Source organism: Pelobates fuscus, chromosome 1 (genome assembly GCF_036172605.1).
Source record: "Pelobates fuscus isolate aPelFus1 chromosome 1, aPelFus1.pri, whole genome shotgun sequence".
Taxonomy (NCBI): domain Eukaryota; kingdom Metazoa; phylum Chordata; class Amphibia; order Anura; family Pelobatidae; genus Pelobates; species Pelobates fuscus.
In genome coordinates, this window is record NC_086317.1 from 252,369,232 (window position 1) to 252,381,825 (window position 12,594).

Genomic DNA, 12,594 nt, shown 5'->3' on the forward strand with positions numbered 1-12,594 from the left:
ATCAATTAATATTCACAGGGCTTTAAAATTAATTCTTATTATATTAAATAATCACAACCATGTCTTCAAAAGGTTTTCTGCCATCTGGTGAACATTCAAAATGTATGTGTGAGAAACTTATGATTTAGACAGGAAATAAAGTAATATAACTTACCTGTGTGCCACACATACTGTACCCACACATAGGTACTGGCTGCAAAAAATAGCCATTGTACTGGTATAAATAGAAGACATATTATATCTGATGTGAATGCTACACACACAAAAAATACTGAGAAGGCCTGTAACACAAACAGAAGAGAGGACTGTTAGATTTCAAAAGCTACAGAAGAGATTCAACATGAACAGAACACAAATATACATCAACTTTGTCAATACTCAGCCCATACCAAACTGCTCTGAAACACCGCATCAGGACATTAAATTATAGTACTATTTTGCAGATTCATATATGAACAGTTACCGAATATTTTGACAGGACTAACATTTATAATAATCCTTTGTACTAGTTACCTTCAAGGGACACTATAGGCAACCAGACCATTTCATTAAAGTGGTCTCAGTGAAGTGCCCCTGTCCCCTTTAACCATTGCAGAGTTAAGGTCACGTCTAGTGACCGTTTTCCAGAAAGCCATTAGAGGGACTTCCCGGATTCTAACAAAGCTTAATTCGGAGAAAAGACATATGACGTCTTCAAGCTTTGCATGTAGTATGTCCAAGGTCTTCAAATCCCCATAGGAAAACTTTAATTCAATGCTTTCCTGTGGGGAAGCTCTAATTTGGATCAAGTCATCCCAATCGGCATGATATTGCAGGAAGAGACCAATCAAGCTCAGATACATCGACAGAAAGAGGCAAGTGTATAAAGTGGTGTTAACCATTTATTCATCAGGACACCCACCACCATATAGGCAGAGGGATACTACAGCTATATAGTTTTGTATTCCTAAAGCTAAAATTCCTTTCAGTGTATTGCTGGACATGCCACATTATCGTTACAAATGTGTATTTGTTCTATTATAAAGTGTCTGAGGGTGTATACCTGAATAGCTAATAAGGAACAAAAACAATCCATGGTAAACTTGTTTAAATATAAGCTAGGTTGCAATGCTGCTGCCCATACCACGTGTTCCATATTACAGGTTAATAAGCATGTAGGGATGTATACTTAAAAAAAAAAAAAAAAAACTTTCTGTCTCAGATATTTTTACCATAAGCTCAAAGAAGCAAGGTGAATGGTTAGAGTTAGGACCCACCTAAGAGGTCTGCCTTGACGTGGCAGGTGGGCATACCCTCTCATGGCCATTGGAGGTAACTAAAAACCTCCATTTGTTTAGAAATACATAGGGATGTGGAAAGAGCGCGAGTAACTTTTTTCTTTTGTTTAAATATATGTAGGGACACTAAGCACCAAAACATTTCCTCATTGAACAAGTTAAAGGGACACTATAGCCATAGAAACGGTTTTAGCTCAAGGAAGCAGTTCTGGTGTATAGATCATGCCCCTGGAGTCTTGGTGCTCAATTCTGTCTTTTAGGAGTTAAATCACTTTGTAAAATTGAACAGTGTGATTGCAGGAGCATGATCTATACATTAAAGCTTCATTAACCCCTTTAGGACCAAACCTTCTGGAATAAAAGGGAATCATGACATGTCACGTGTCCTTAAGGGGTTAAGCTAAAGTTGTTTTAGTATCCTGTTAAGCCAGGGCTCAACAAATCCTAAATGCCAGGTCACCATGGTGACTAGGAAATTTGTCCTAGCGCCTTGGATGAGAGAGAGTCCCCGAGGTAACAGGTGGCTCATATTGAGCGGAGGTGGGCGACTCATAGCGATGGCGGGCCGCCCGATAGGCAAGCGGCTCATGGCCCAAGATTAGTTGAGGTAGGCAGCTGGCTGAATGATTACGGAATGTGAGGGAGCAGTGATCTTCCTGCTCACTTGCGCGCTGTCCAGTGATGCCGGGAGCCGGAGTCACTCTGGCCTTGGCTCACTAAACCGCGAGCAAGCAAGAATATTAGCCTCACTTGACCCCAAAGAAAGGTAGGGAGGCTGGGCAAGTTTATATATAAAATAATTTGTGAATCTATGTGATAAAGTCTGCGAATGCGTGCATCTGCCTGTCTGAATGTGTGTTTCAGTGACCGGCCCTCCGATCACATGAAAATGGTGGTTTATGGACCTTTTTTCCCCCCAACGTGGTGACGGTCTCGCCATGGCCGAGATCATCACTTGACGATCTCAGCCAATCCAAGGCTTTCCCATAGGAAAGTATTTGGAGACTATTGCACATGCGCAGAAAAACACTAATCAATGCAACGGTATGGTGAGCATTAAAGGGATTCTCCAGTGCCAGAAAAACAAATCCTACAGTGTCCCCCACCTCCTCACCTCCCATACCATGTTCCAGAAAGGGTTAAAACCCCTTCAGTGACTTACCTGAATCCAGAGCAGATGTCCCTCGACGCTGGGTCAGGCTCCGCCCACGCTCCTACTTGCCGACGTCAGCCAGCAGGGGAGACCCAATACGTTAGACCGCCGCATAGGAAAGCATTATTCAATGCTTTCCTATGAGGATTCCGGCGATGCTGGAGGTCCTCCTGCATAGCGTGAGGACGTCCAGTGTTACTTAAAATACTTTTCATGTTTTAAGAAGCCGGAAGTCCCTCTATTGGCCGTCTGATAGACTAAACCCTGCAAGGTAATTATTGCCGTCAAACAAGACTGCAATATGTACACTTGCAGGGTTAAAGGTGATGGATTTGGCACCCAGACCACTCCAATGGGCAGAAGTGGTCTGGTTGCCTGGAGTGTCCCTTCAAACATCTCCATGCAGAGCGTTTAATAAAGGTGCTGCATACTGTGCAGCACTGACCCAGAATGCACCTCTATAGACTTGGTCGTGATTTTACTAGGCTGTAATGTAAACACTGCCTTTTGACAGAAAAGGCAATGTTTACATTGAAAAGCGTGAAGGGACAGGCTGTAGACTGAACAACTACATTAACCCCGTGATAGATAGTATATATATTCCAAAGAGGTAGCAGCACTCACGGTCCAGATAAAAAAATCCAAATTTTATAAAAGCATATTTAAAATGATCGACGTTTCAGTCCACTACACGGTTGATATTGAGGAAAGTCGATCATTTTAAATATGCTTTAATAAAATTTGGATTTTTTATCTGGACCGTGAGTGCTGCTACCTCTTTGGATTTCTTTGATATTTAAAGCCTTGGCTTACCACCCGGCACACAAGGGACATTTAAAGCATGAGTGCGACACAGACACAGACACAGACACAGACACAGACACAGACACAGACACAGACACAGACACAGACACAGACACAGACACAGACACAGACACAGACACAGACACAGACACAGACACAGACGTAAGGTTTTACTCGTGAGACACCTCTAAACAAATTAGTGCTTCAAAATGATAAAAATTTATTACAACAGTTTTTTTCAGTAAAAGTGAAATTTTTTTGCATTTTTCACACACAAACTGCACTTTCACTGATATTGTTGTAATGTTTTACTGTTTTGAAACACTTATGTTTGTTTTCAGTGAAGTCTCCCAAGTATAGCAGTACCCCCCATGTACATGTAATGGTGTTTTCAAAAGTTACTGAGTGAAATATAAAGGCTTGAATTTACTTTTATTTCCCCACAGGGAAATTTGCCAGTTTGGCAACGTTGCCTTTGAGACTGTAGTAGCCCAGGAATAAGAATTACCCCCATGATGGCATACCATTTGCAAAAGTAGACAACCCGAGGTATTACAAATGGGGTACGTCCAGTCATTTTTAGTAGCCACAAACACTGGCCAAATATTAGTTTTTTTTGCTTTTTTTTTTCCCAAACAAAAACAAATATGACTGCTAACTTTGGCCAGTGTTAATGACTAAGTGGCTACTAAAAAAGACTGGACGTACCCCATTTGTAATACCTTGGGTTGTCTACTTTTGCAAATGTTATGCCATCATGGGGGTAATTCTCATTCCTGGGCTACTACACAGTCTCAAAAGGCAACATTACTAATCAGGTAAATTTTAATGTGAAAAAAATGAAAAACACTGTAAAATCTGTGAATGGGGGGGTACTGTTTTACTCGACTTTGCTGAATACAAATATGTGCATTTTATTGCAGTAAAAGCCAACAGTATTATGACATTTACAGCTAATATGTCAGGCGGAACTACAATTTTTTTGAAATCTCAGTTTTTTTATTTTACTAATATTAAATTAGGTTTCATATATGAATAGTTCGTGAGAAATTAAAATCCAGTTTCTCCTGAACAAAATGATATACAATAAGTGTGGGTGCACTTAATATGAAAGGTGAATTACGGTTGGACAGACCTACAGCGCAAATTCCATTTTTTTTTTTTAACCTTTTGTTCAGATCAGAACGTGTAGTATTGACTCCATCTTGAAGGGGTTAAGCTGTAGTGGTTCTGGTGGCTATAGTGTCGCTTTAAGAATGTTATTTTTGCAGTTTAAAAACCTGGCTTCTAAAATTCAAGCAAATCTGTCAAGAACTGCTTTAAGCGGCTTTATGCCAACCCTATCTCATGTGGACAAAAAAGCAATAAGTACGGTGTTAAATAAGTTAGAAAATGGTCACTTACAGCCAACAGTATGAGAAGTGTTCCAAATTTGGTGTGTTCCTTTAACCTCTTATGCAGTAATCATGGTCTTAAAAAAGCATGTACAATAGAGCTTAAAGGGACACTATAGTCACCTGAACAACTACAGCTTAATGTAGTTGTTCAGGTATTATCTATAGCTCCCTGCAGGCAATCTAATGTAAACACTGTATTTTCAGAGAAAATACAGTGTTTACATTGATTGATAGGAATACCTCCAGTGGCCGTCACTCAGACGGCCACCAGAGGGACTTCCTATCACGCAGGGCCCTAAAGAGGCCCTGTACACGTCAGACGTATTAAAATACGTCTGACGTGTTCAGGAGAGAGAAGGCACTGTGTGCGCGCCTTCTCTCTCCAGCCTGTCAGCAGAGGAGGTGGGGCGGGCAAAGACCGCGAGCTGATCTGTCACTCAGCTTGCGGACGCGCACACCGCACGCATGCGCGGTAGTGCGCTCAGCACTTCAAAGGGCGGCAAGTATGTGCGCAAGGGAGCAATGACGCTTCCAAATGGAAGCGTCTGATTGCTCCCTGCTCGCGCCCGCCTATTTCGTCATTTCCAGCTCCACACTCTACTTTGAGGCACTGAACTTTCCTTAGAGATTCATTAAAGGAACACTATAGTCACCTAAATTACTTTAGCTAAATAAAGCAGTTTTAGTGTATAGATCATTCCCCTGCAATTTCACTACTCAATTCACTGTCATTTAGGAGTTAAATCACTTTGTTTCTGTTTATGCAGCCCTAGCCACACCTCCCCTGGCTATGATTGACAGAGCCTGCATGAAAAAAAAGCTGGTTTCACTTTCAAACAGATGTAATTTACCTTAAATAATTGTATCTCAATCTCTAAATTGAACTTTAATCACATACAGGAGGCTCTTGCAGGGTTTAGCAAGCTATGAACATAGCAGGGGATAAGAAAATCTTAATTAAACAGAATTTGCAATAAAGATAACCTAAATAGGGCTCTCTTTACAGGAAGTGTTTAGGAAGGATGTGCAAGTCACATGCAGGGAGGTGTGACTAGGGTTCATAAACAAAGGGATTTAACACCTAAATGGCAGAGGATTGAGCAGTGAGGCTGCAGGGGCATGTTCTATACACCAAAACTGCTTCATTAAGCTAAAGTTGTTCAGGTGACTATAGTGTCCCTTTAATTTAATTCTCTATGATGAGGCGCTGACTGGCCAAGCCACGCAGATTTCAGCCAATCCAATTCTTTGCCTATGGAAAAGCTTTAGGTTGGCTGAAATTAATAGTGATCAGGGGCGGGGCCAGCGCCGCTGGAAATAAGGTACGTTTTATTACCTTTTAATAGGGCTATAAGCCTGCCAATCTAAAACCACATGTGCAAAGCATTCCTGCTGGTACCAAGGAACTTCAAATATCTTGCGATACCTGGAGGTACCATTTGTCAGCTGGGGCCACAGTGGTAGATGAGCGCCGTTCATAGCCCTTTAAATACCACATTTGTTAGATCGCACTTTCGCTGTAATTTTAAAAATTATTTTGTGGGACACGTGTTTGAATTTTCCCAAAATACACGTGTGGTGCAAGAGAAGAAAAAAAAAAAAATATGCCACCTAAATTGACCTAGGTTTGTGATAAAATTGTTAAATGAGAAGTGCCAAAATGCTCTGTTACAAAGCCTGGGAGATGTACTTTCTACAAGTATATACTTGTGTATAGCGGTTTTGGATTCCGTGACCACTATTAATGTTGTAATCTCAGCATGCCAAATTTTTAAAGTTTTAGCTTTAAAACTAATTCCCTCCTTGCAGTAATTGTTTCATAACTTCCTAAAATGTATTGAAATCATAGACAGAGTATTTGAACAAATCAGGACTAGCTAGTGAATATATTTAGAGTTTTCTTTATTTGCATTTGTTATGCAGAAATTAAATTTAAAACTGACGGAAAATTATATATTCCCATTTAATATTTTACTCCTATTTAATATTGCATACACGCAAAGTATCAAATGAAAGCCCAATTTCTCCTTTATTTTTATTTTTTTAATGTATCTTTATTGAAAAATGTTTTCATTATTTTTTGACATAAACAACAAATATGCTGGAACTAACTCAGCAGGAGTAGGCTCAGGTATCAAACAAGTACATAGTTTTATCGTAATTTATGATACATAGTACATATTCAAAAACATTGATCACCTATTCACTTATAGACCAGCATAACATCATACTCACATAAATAAAAAACGACAACCAGGGGCGGACTGAGAACCCTCAGGGCCCCCGGGCAAAATAAATCAAGGGCCCCCTTACAGGCCCCACCTATACTCCGCAGCAAGCGCCACCCATGTCCCGCCTCCATGCACCGCCTCCAGCCACACCCTACACAATCTTTAGACACAAGGAACAAAAGTACAATAATCCCTTCAAGGCCCCAGTAAAGACTACAATTGAGGGCTAATGGGCCATGGAGGGGGGTCTTTCTAGCAGAGGCTATCTCAGTGTCCTTTAGAGAGTGTGTTAGAAAGAATCCCCTCCAGGCCTTATTAGAGACTACAATGGAGTCTAATAGGCTTGGAAGGGGGTCTTTCTAACAGAAGCCATCTCAGTGTCCCTGCTGGAAACAGTCGCCTCCAGGCCCCAGTAGAGACTACAATTGAAGGCTAATGGGCCATGGAGGGGGGGGGAGCATTCTAGCAGAGGCTATCTCAGTGTCCTTTAGAGAGTGTGTTAGAAAGAATTTCCTCCAGGTCCCATTAGAGACTACAATGGAGTCTAATGGGGCCTGGAGGGGGGTCTCCAACACTCTGGTTCCTATTCACAATATAGCAACACAACATAGCTCGCTGATACCTAGGCCAAGTTGGCTCCTCTTACCTTAATTACTGTTGCTGGCTGGCAGTCTGTGGGCTTGCTGGAAGGCTGTGGGCTTACTGGCTGCGACTGGCAGGCTGTGGGCTTGCTAGCTGCGGCTGGCAGGCTGTGGCTTGCTGGCTGTGGCTTGCTGGCTGGCAGGCTGTGGCTTGCTGGCTGCGGTTGGCAGGCTGTGGGCTTGCTGGCTGTAAGCCTAACTGGTGGCCTGTGGGCTGGCTGGCTGGCTACTGGTCAGCCTGTGGGCTGGCTGGCTGGCTGGCCGGCCTGTGGGCTGGCTGGCTTGCTGGCTACTGGGGCACTTGTAGATTATTTAAAGAAATAATCCATGCACAATAACCACTACTGCTCTGTGTAGTAGTTATGGTGCCAGGAGGGCCGGGCCCCCCTCCCAGAGTAAGTAGTCAAACCGTTTAAGAACAGTTTGACAACTTACCTGGGGTCTGCTGGGATATGAGGCTGTAGTAGGGTATAGGAGCAGTGGTGCAATGTGTAAGGGGTGCAGTGTGTGTGAAAGGTTCAGTGTGTGTGAGTGGGTGTAGTGTGTGAATGTGTAGGGTGTGTGGGGCAATGTGTGTATGAGGGGGCTGTGTATGTGTGTGGCAATGTTAGTATGGGGGGCTGTGTGTGTATGGGTGGGCAGTGTATGTGTGTGTGAGGCAATGTGTGTAAATGTGTATGGTGTGTGTGGGGGCAGTGTGTGTGTGTATGGGGGGCAGTGTGTGAATGTGTATGGTGTGTGGGGGCAGTGTGTTTATGGGGCTAGAGTTCACTCTCACCACTGCGACCACCAGGAATCCCTGGTGGTCACAGTGTTGAGAGTGAACTCTAGCCCGTAGCTCCAGGGCTAGAGTTTACTCTTGCAAGAGCCGTAACGTTGCCGTGGTAACCGCGGCAACGATCTGTGCTCGTGCAAGAAGGACCCAGAGGAGCTGCAGGCTGAGCTCCCGGGTCCTCTCTTCCTCCCTCCCCTGCCGGCTGCCCGCACGGAGCCTGCGGACAGGGGAGGGGGCAATTGCCCTCCTCTTACTCCCCCCTCCCCCTCTTCTTACCCCCCTCCCCCTCTTCTTACTCCCACCCTCTTCTTACTCACTCTCTTCTTACCCCCCTTCTTACTCCCCCTCCCTCTCTTCTTACTCCCCCTCCCTCTCTTCTTACTCCCCCTCCCTCTCTTCTTACTCCCCCTCCCTCTCTTCTTACTCCCCCCCTCTCTTCTTACCCACCCTCCCTCTCTTCTTACCCCTCCCTCTCTCTTCTTACCCCCTCCCTCTCTATTTTTACCCCCCCTCTTTACCCCCTTCCCTCTCTCTTTTTATCCCCCCTCCCACTCTCTTTTTAATCCCCCCCCTCCCACTCTCTTTTTAACCCCCCCACTCTCTTTTTAACCCCCCCTCCCACTCTCTTTTTAATCCCCCCCACTCTCTTTTTAACCCCCCACCCCACTCTCTTTTTAACCACCCGACCCCACTCTCTTTTTAACCACCCGACCCCACTCTATTTTTAAACCCCCCCACTCTCTTTTTAACACCCCCCACTCTCTTTTTAACCCCCCCTCTCTGTTTAACCCCCCCTCCCACTCTCTTTTTAACCCCCCCACCCCACTCTCTTTTTAACCCCCCCACCCCACTCTCTTTTTAACCCCCCCACCCCACTCTTTTTTTAAACCCCCCCACCCCACTCTTTTTTTAAACCCCCCCCACCCCACTCTTTTTTTAAACCCCCCCCACCCCACTCTTTTTAAACCCCCCCCCCCCCCACTCTCTTTTTAACACCCCCCCCCCTCCCACTCTCTTTTTACCCCCTGCGTGGCCGAGCTGCTGTGCGGTCCGCGGTGCCCGGCCGGAGTGATAGGAAGGTGCACACTGAGTGTGCACCTTCCTGTCAGTCCGGCCGGGTACAGGAAACAAACTCCTGTTCCGCGCGGAACAGAAGTTTCTGTTTCCTGTACCCGGCCGGACTGACAAGAAGGTGCACACTGAGCACCTTCCTATCACTCCGGCCGGGCACCGCGGACCGCACAGCTACAGGGGAGGGGAGGTGAGAAGCTGCAGCCGCCTGAGGCTCTTAAGAGAGCGCTCAGGCGGCTGCAGCATTTAAAGGGGCGGCCGGGCCCCCTGATGGCGGGCCCCCCTCCCGGCCGGGCCCTCGGACCATGTCCGAAGTGCCCGACCGGTCAGTCCGCCCCTGACGACAACAATAACAAAAAACAGACAAAAAAGGAAAAGAAAAATATATATATAAAAATTAAAACTCAGAGCACATAGTCAAATGAATTCCCTTCCCCTGGACTGAGGTTTTTGGCTTCTATTTTAATTTTATCAAATGTTTCTCTATTTATACAAATATCCAGTATAGATTAGATTGCAAAAAATCTATCCATAAGGGAGCTAACCAAATAATAGGCTGTATTTGTCTAACCATTCACAATACCATTTCTTTTTCCTAGAAATAAAAATCGTGTTGTTGATCATCTCATATTCCATTGATAATTGGAACCTAACTTGATCTATCAATAGTCGTTTGTTAAACGACTTGGATATTTTCCAGTGTCTCGCAATAATGATTTTAACAGCCACTAAACAATGAATGGCAAAACAGAAATCTTTTTGTGAATCGAAAGGCAAATTCAAATGTAAGAGAACCGAAGCAGCCCAATTTCTCCTTTAATTGCACCAATACATATTCTATATAATTTTTTTTAAACAAAAGGGAAAATTGTGGAAGAATGCCAGAAAGGGAGGATACAATAGTGAGGAGGGCGATTTAAAAAAGAATGGAAAATTAATGTTTTTGTACTGAGCAGTTAAAAAACAAAAAACCCAACAAGGTTTTATTTTCCTTTAAGGCCCTTCATACAGGACCATCTGTGACATCTACATTTCATGGTTTGCCTTTCCTAGATATGTTTTTGCTCGGACACCCAAAGTACTTCACAGACACCAGTGAATTTTCAAACAATCACCATTCCTTTGTATCACTTGAAAGGAAAATAATAAAAATAAAAATCAGGCTAGGCAAATGTGTCTAAATAAACTAAAGTAGATTTGCATAGTACAGGATATATGTTGTCCTATAGCTGTCACAGAGGAGTCTGCAAGAATAGGCTCATGCTACGAGACAAGTTAAGTGATAAGAACTAAAAGTCAGGCTAAATAACCGACAGATAAACCGAAAAGACAACTAGGCTCTAAAGCAGCGGACCAGTTGCCGTTCGCCGGGGGATGCAGGGAGTACATTGCATTCTGTGCTCCTCCTGGACAGCTCTCTTGGCACGCAAGAGACCTGTGCAGGAAAAGCGCAAAGGCCCCCACCCAGCAGCAACCGCTAGCAATCATGGACAGAGGATCAATTCCATAAGGGTAAAATCTACTAAACAAATTTAAGAAAAAAAGATTTTGAAGTTTTATTATATAAACATTATAGATTTTATGTGCGGCACAAGACCATTCCTCAATGCGGCCCAAGAAAACCAAAATGTTAGACACCCATGCTCTAAAGCATTGAGGGGGGGGAGAGGGGCTGTCAACTGTGCATTGATAACTTAACTGTATGTAGCAAAGAACGTCAGTCAGACAAGTCCACATAAATCGGCCAGTCCCCAGTTTAGAAATTTCATGTACAGGCCTGGAATGGGAATCAATGAGCTTCCTCAGCTGCACTCCGGGACTCTGTGCTTCCCCATTCCCCTGGTACGGTGTGTCATGGAAGCTCCGGTGTCACAGCCTACTGGAGAGGCATAACAGCTAGCCTCCTGCCCACAGACATTAAAATCATACATAGGATGTGGGGATATGTTGTGTTATTGCTGAGTTATGTAAAATGTTGAGCTGGATGAATGCCACTGTGTAAAAAGGTATTGTGCATGTGTCTTGGGGTCCAACAGGAAATTAAAGGGACACTATAGTCACCAGAACACTATAGTCACCAGAACGCTCTGCCCCGATCTACCTCCTTGGCTGACATCAGAAGTGATCTCAGTCACACTACTTTTTCTCATAGAAATACATTCAATTGTCTGAGATGGTCAATTCAGATGAACTGTCAAGGAGGTAGGCTGGGGGTAAACATTTTAAAGGGACTCTCCAGTGCCAGGAAAACAATCCGTTTTCCTGGCACTGCAGGTCCCCTCTCCCTCCCACCTCCCAATCCCCGGTTGCTGAAGGGGTGAAAACCCCTTCAGTCACTTACATGAAACCCCCGGCAGTTATTTCCGCTCCTCCTCTTCATTATGTCGGCCGATGGGCAAGACTGATCCCGCCCGCTGGCCGCGGAGACCTAATGCACATGCGCGGCATGCACATTAGAGCTCTCCATAGAAAAGCACTGAAAATACTTTTCAATGCTTTCCTATGGGGAATTAAGTGACGCTGGAGGTCCTCATACAGCGTGAGGACGTCCAGCGACGCTCTAGCACTGGTTTTCTGTGCTATGGACCAGGAAAGTGCCCTCTAGTGGCTGTCTAGTAGACAGCCACTAGAGGTGGAGTTAACCCTGCAAGGTAATTATTTCAGTTTATAAAAAAACTGCAATAATTACACTTGCAGGGTTAAGGGTAGTGGGAGTTGGTACCCAGACCACTCCAATGGGCAGAAGTGGTCTGGGTGCCTGGAGTGTCCCTTTAAGTGTTTAAAAAAAAAAAAAATGACTAAAATAAGGACATTGCCTAATGTTTTATGGATACACTTAAAGCTTTCACCCTTCACATACCTCTTTAGCACTTCCAACTTTTTAAAGAAATCTAATTTCTGCAGTTCTTATCACTGTTAGTCAAACGTACACTTAGGAGCCATACGCTTTATCCACAAGTTTCAGGTGCCCAAGCAGATGACATTGCCACTTGCAGTATCCAATTATTCACTGGTGCCATCACATCCACTTGCAGTCTTTCAGCCAAAAAAAAAAAAAAAACACTACACACCAATGTTTTGTTTACTTTTAAACTCTGAACATCTTAATCCCTTCAGGATGGGGTCAATAGTACACATTCTGATCAAAACAAAACTTAAACAAAAACTGGAATTTGCGCTATATGTCTGTTCAACCGTAATTCACCACTGTCACATTAAGTGCACCCACACATATATAATTTTGT

The 12,594-nt window shown here is 43.9% G+C and overlaps 1 protein-coding gene across 1 annotated transcript in view; it reads right to left on the minus strand.

The window, feature by feature from the left end:
• Nucleotides 1-12,594, minus strand: part of MACO1 (macoilin 1) — an 81,495-nt gene that overhangs the window by 45,190 nt on the left and 23,711 nt on the right. The window contains exon 3 of the mRNA XM_063456502.1: nt 155-281. Coding sequence (XP_063312572.1) covers nt 155-281 — 127 coding nt within the window. The remainder of the gene's footprint in view (nt 1-154; nt 282-12,594) is intronic.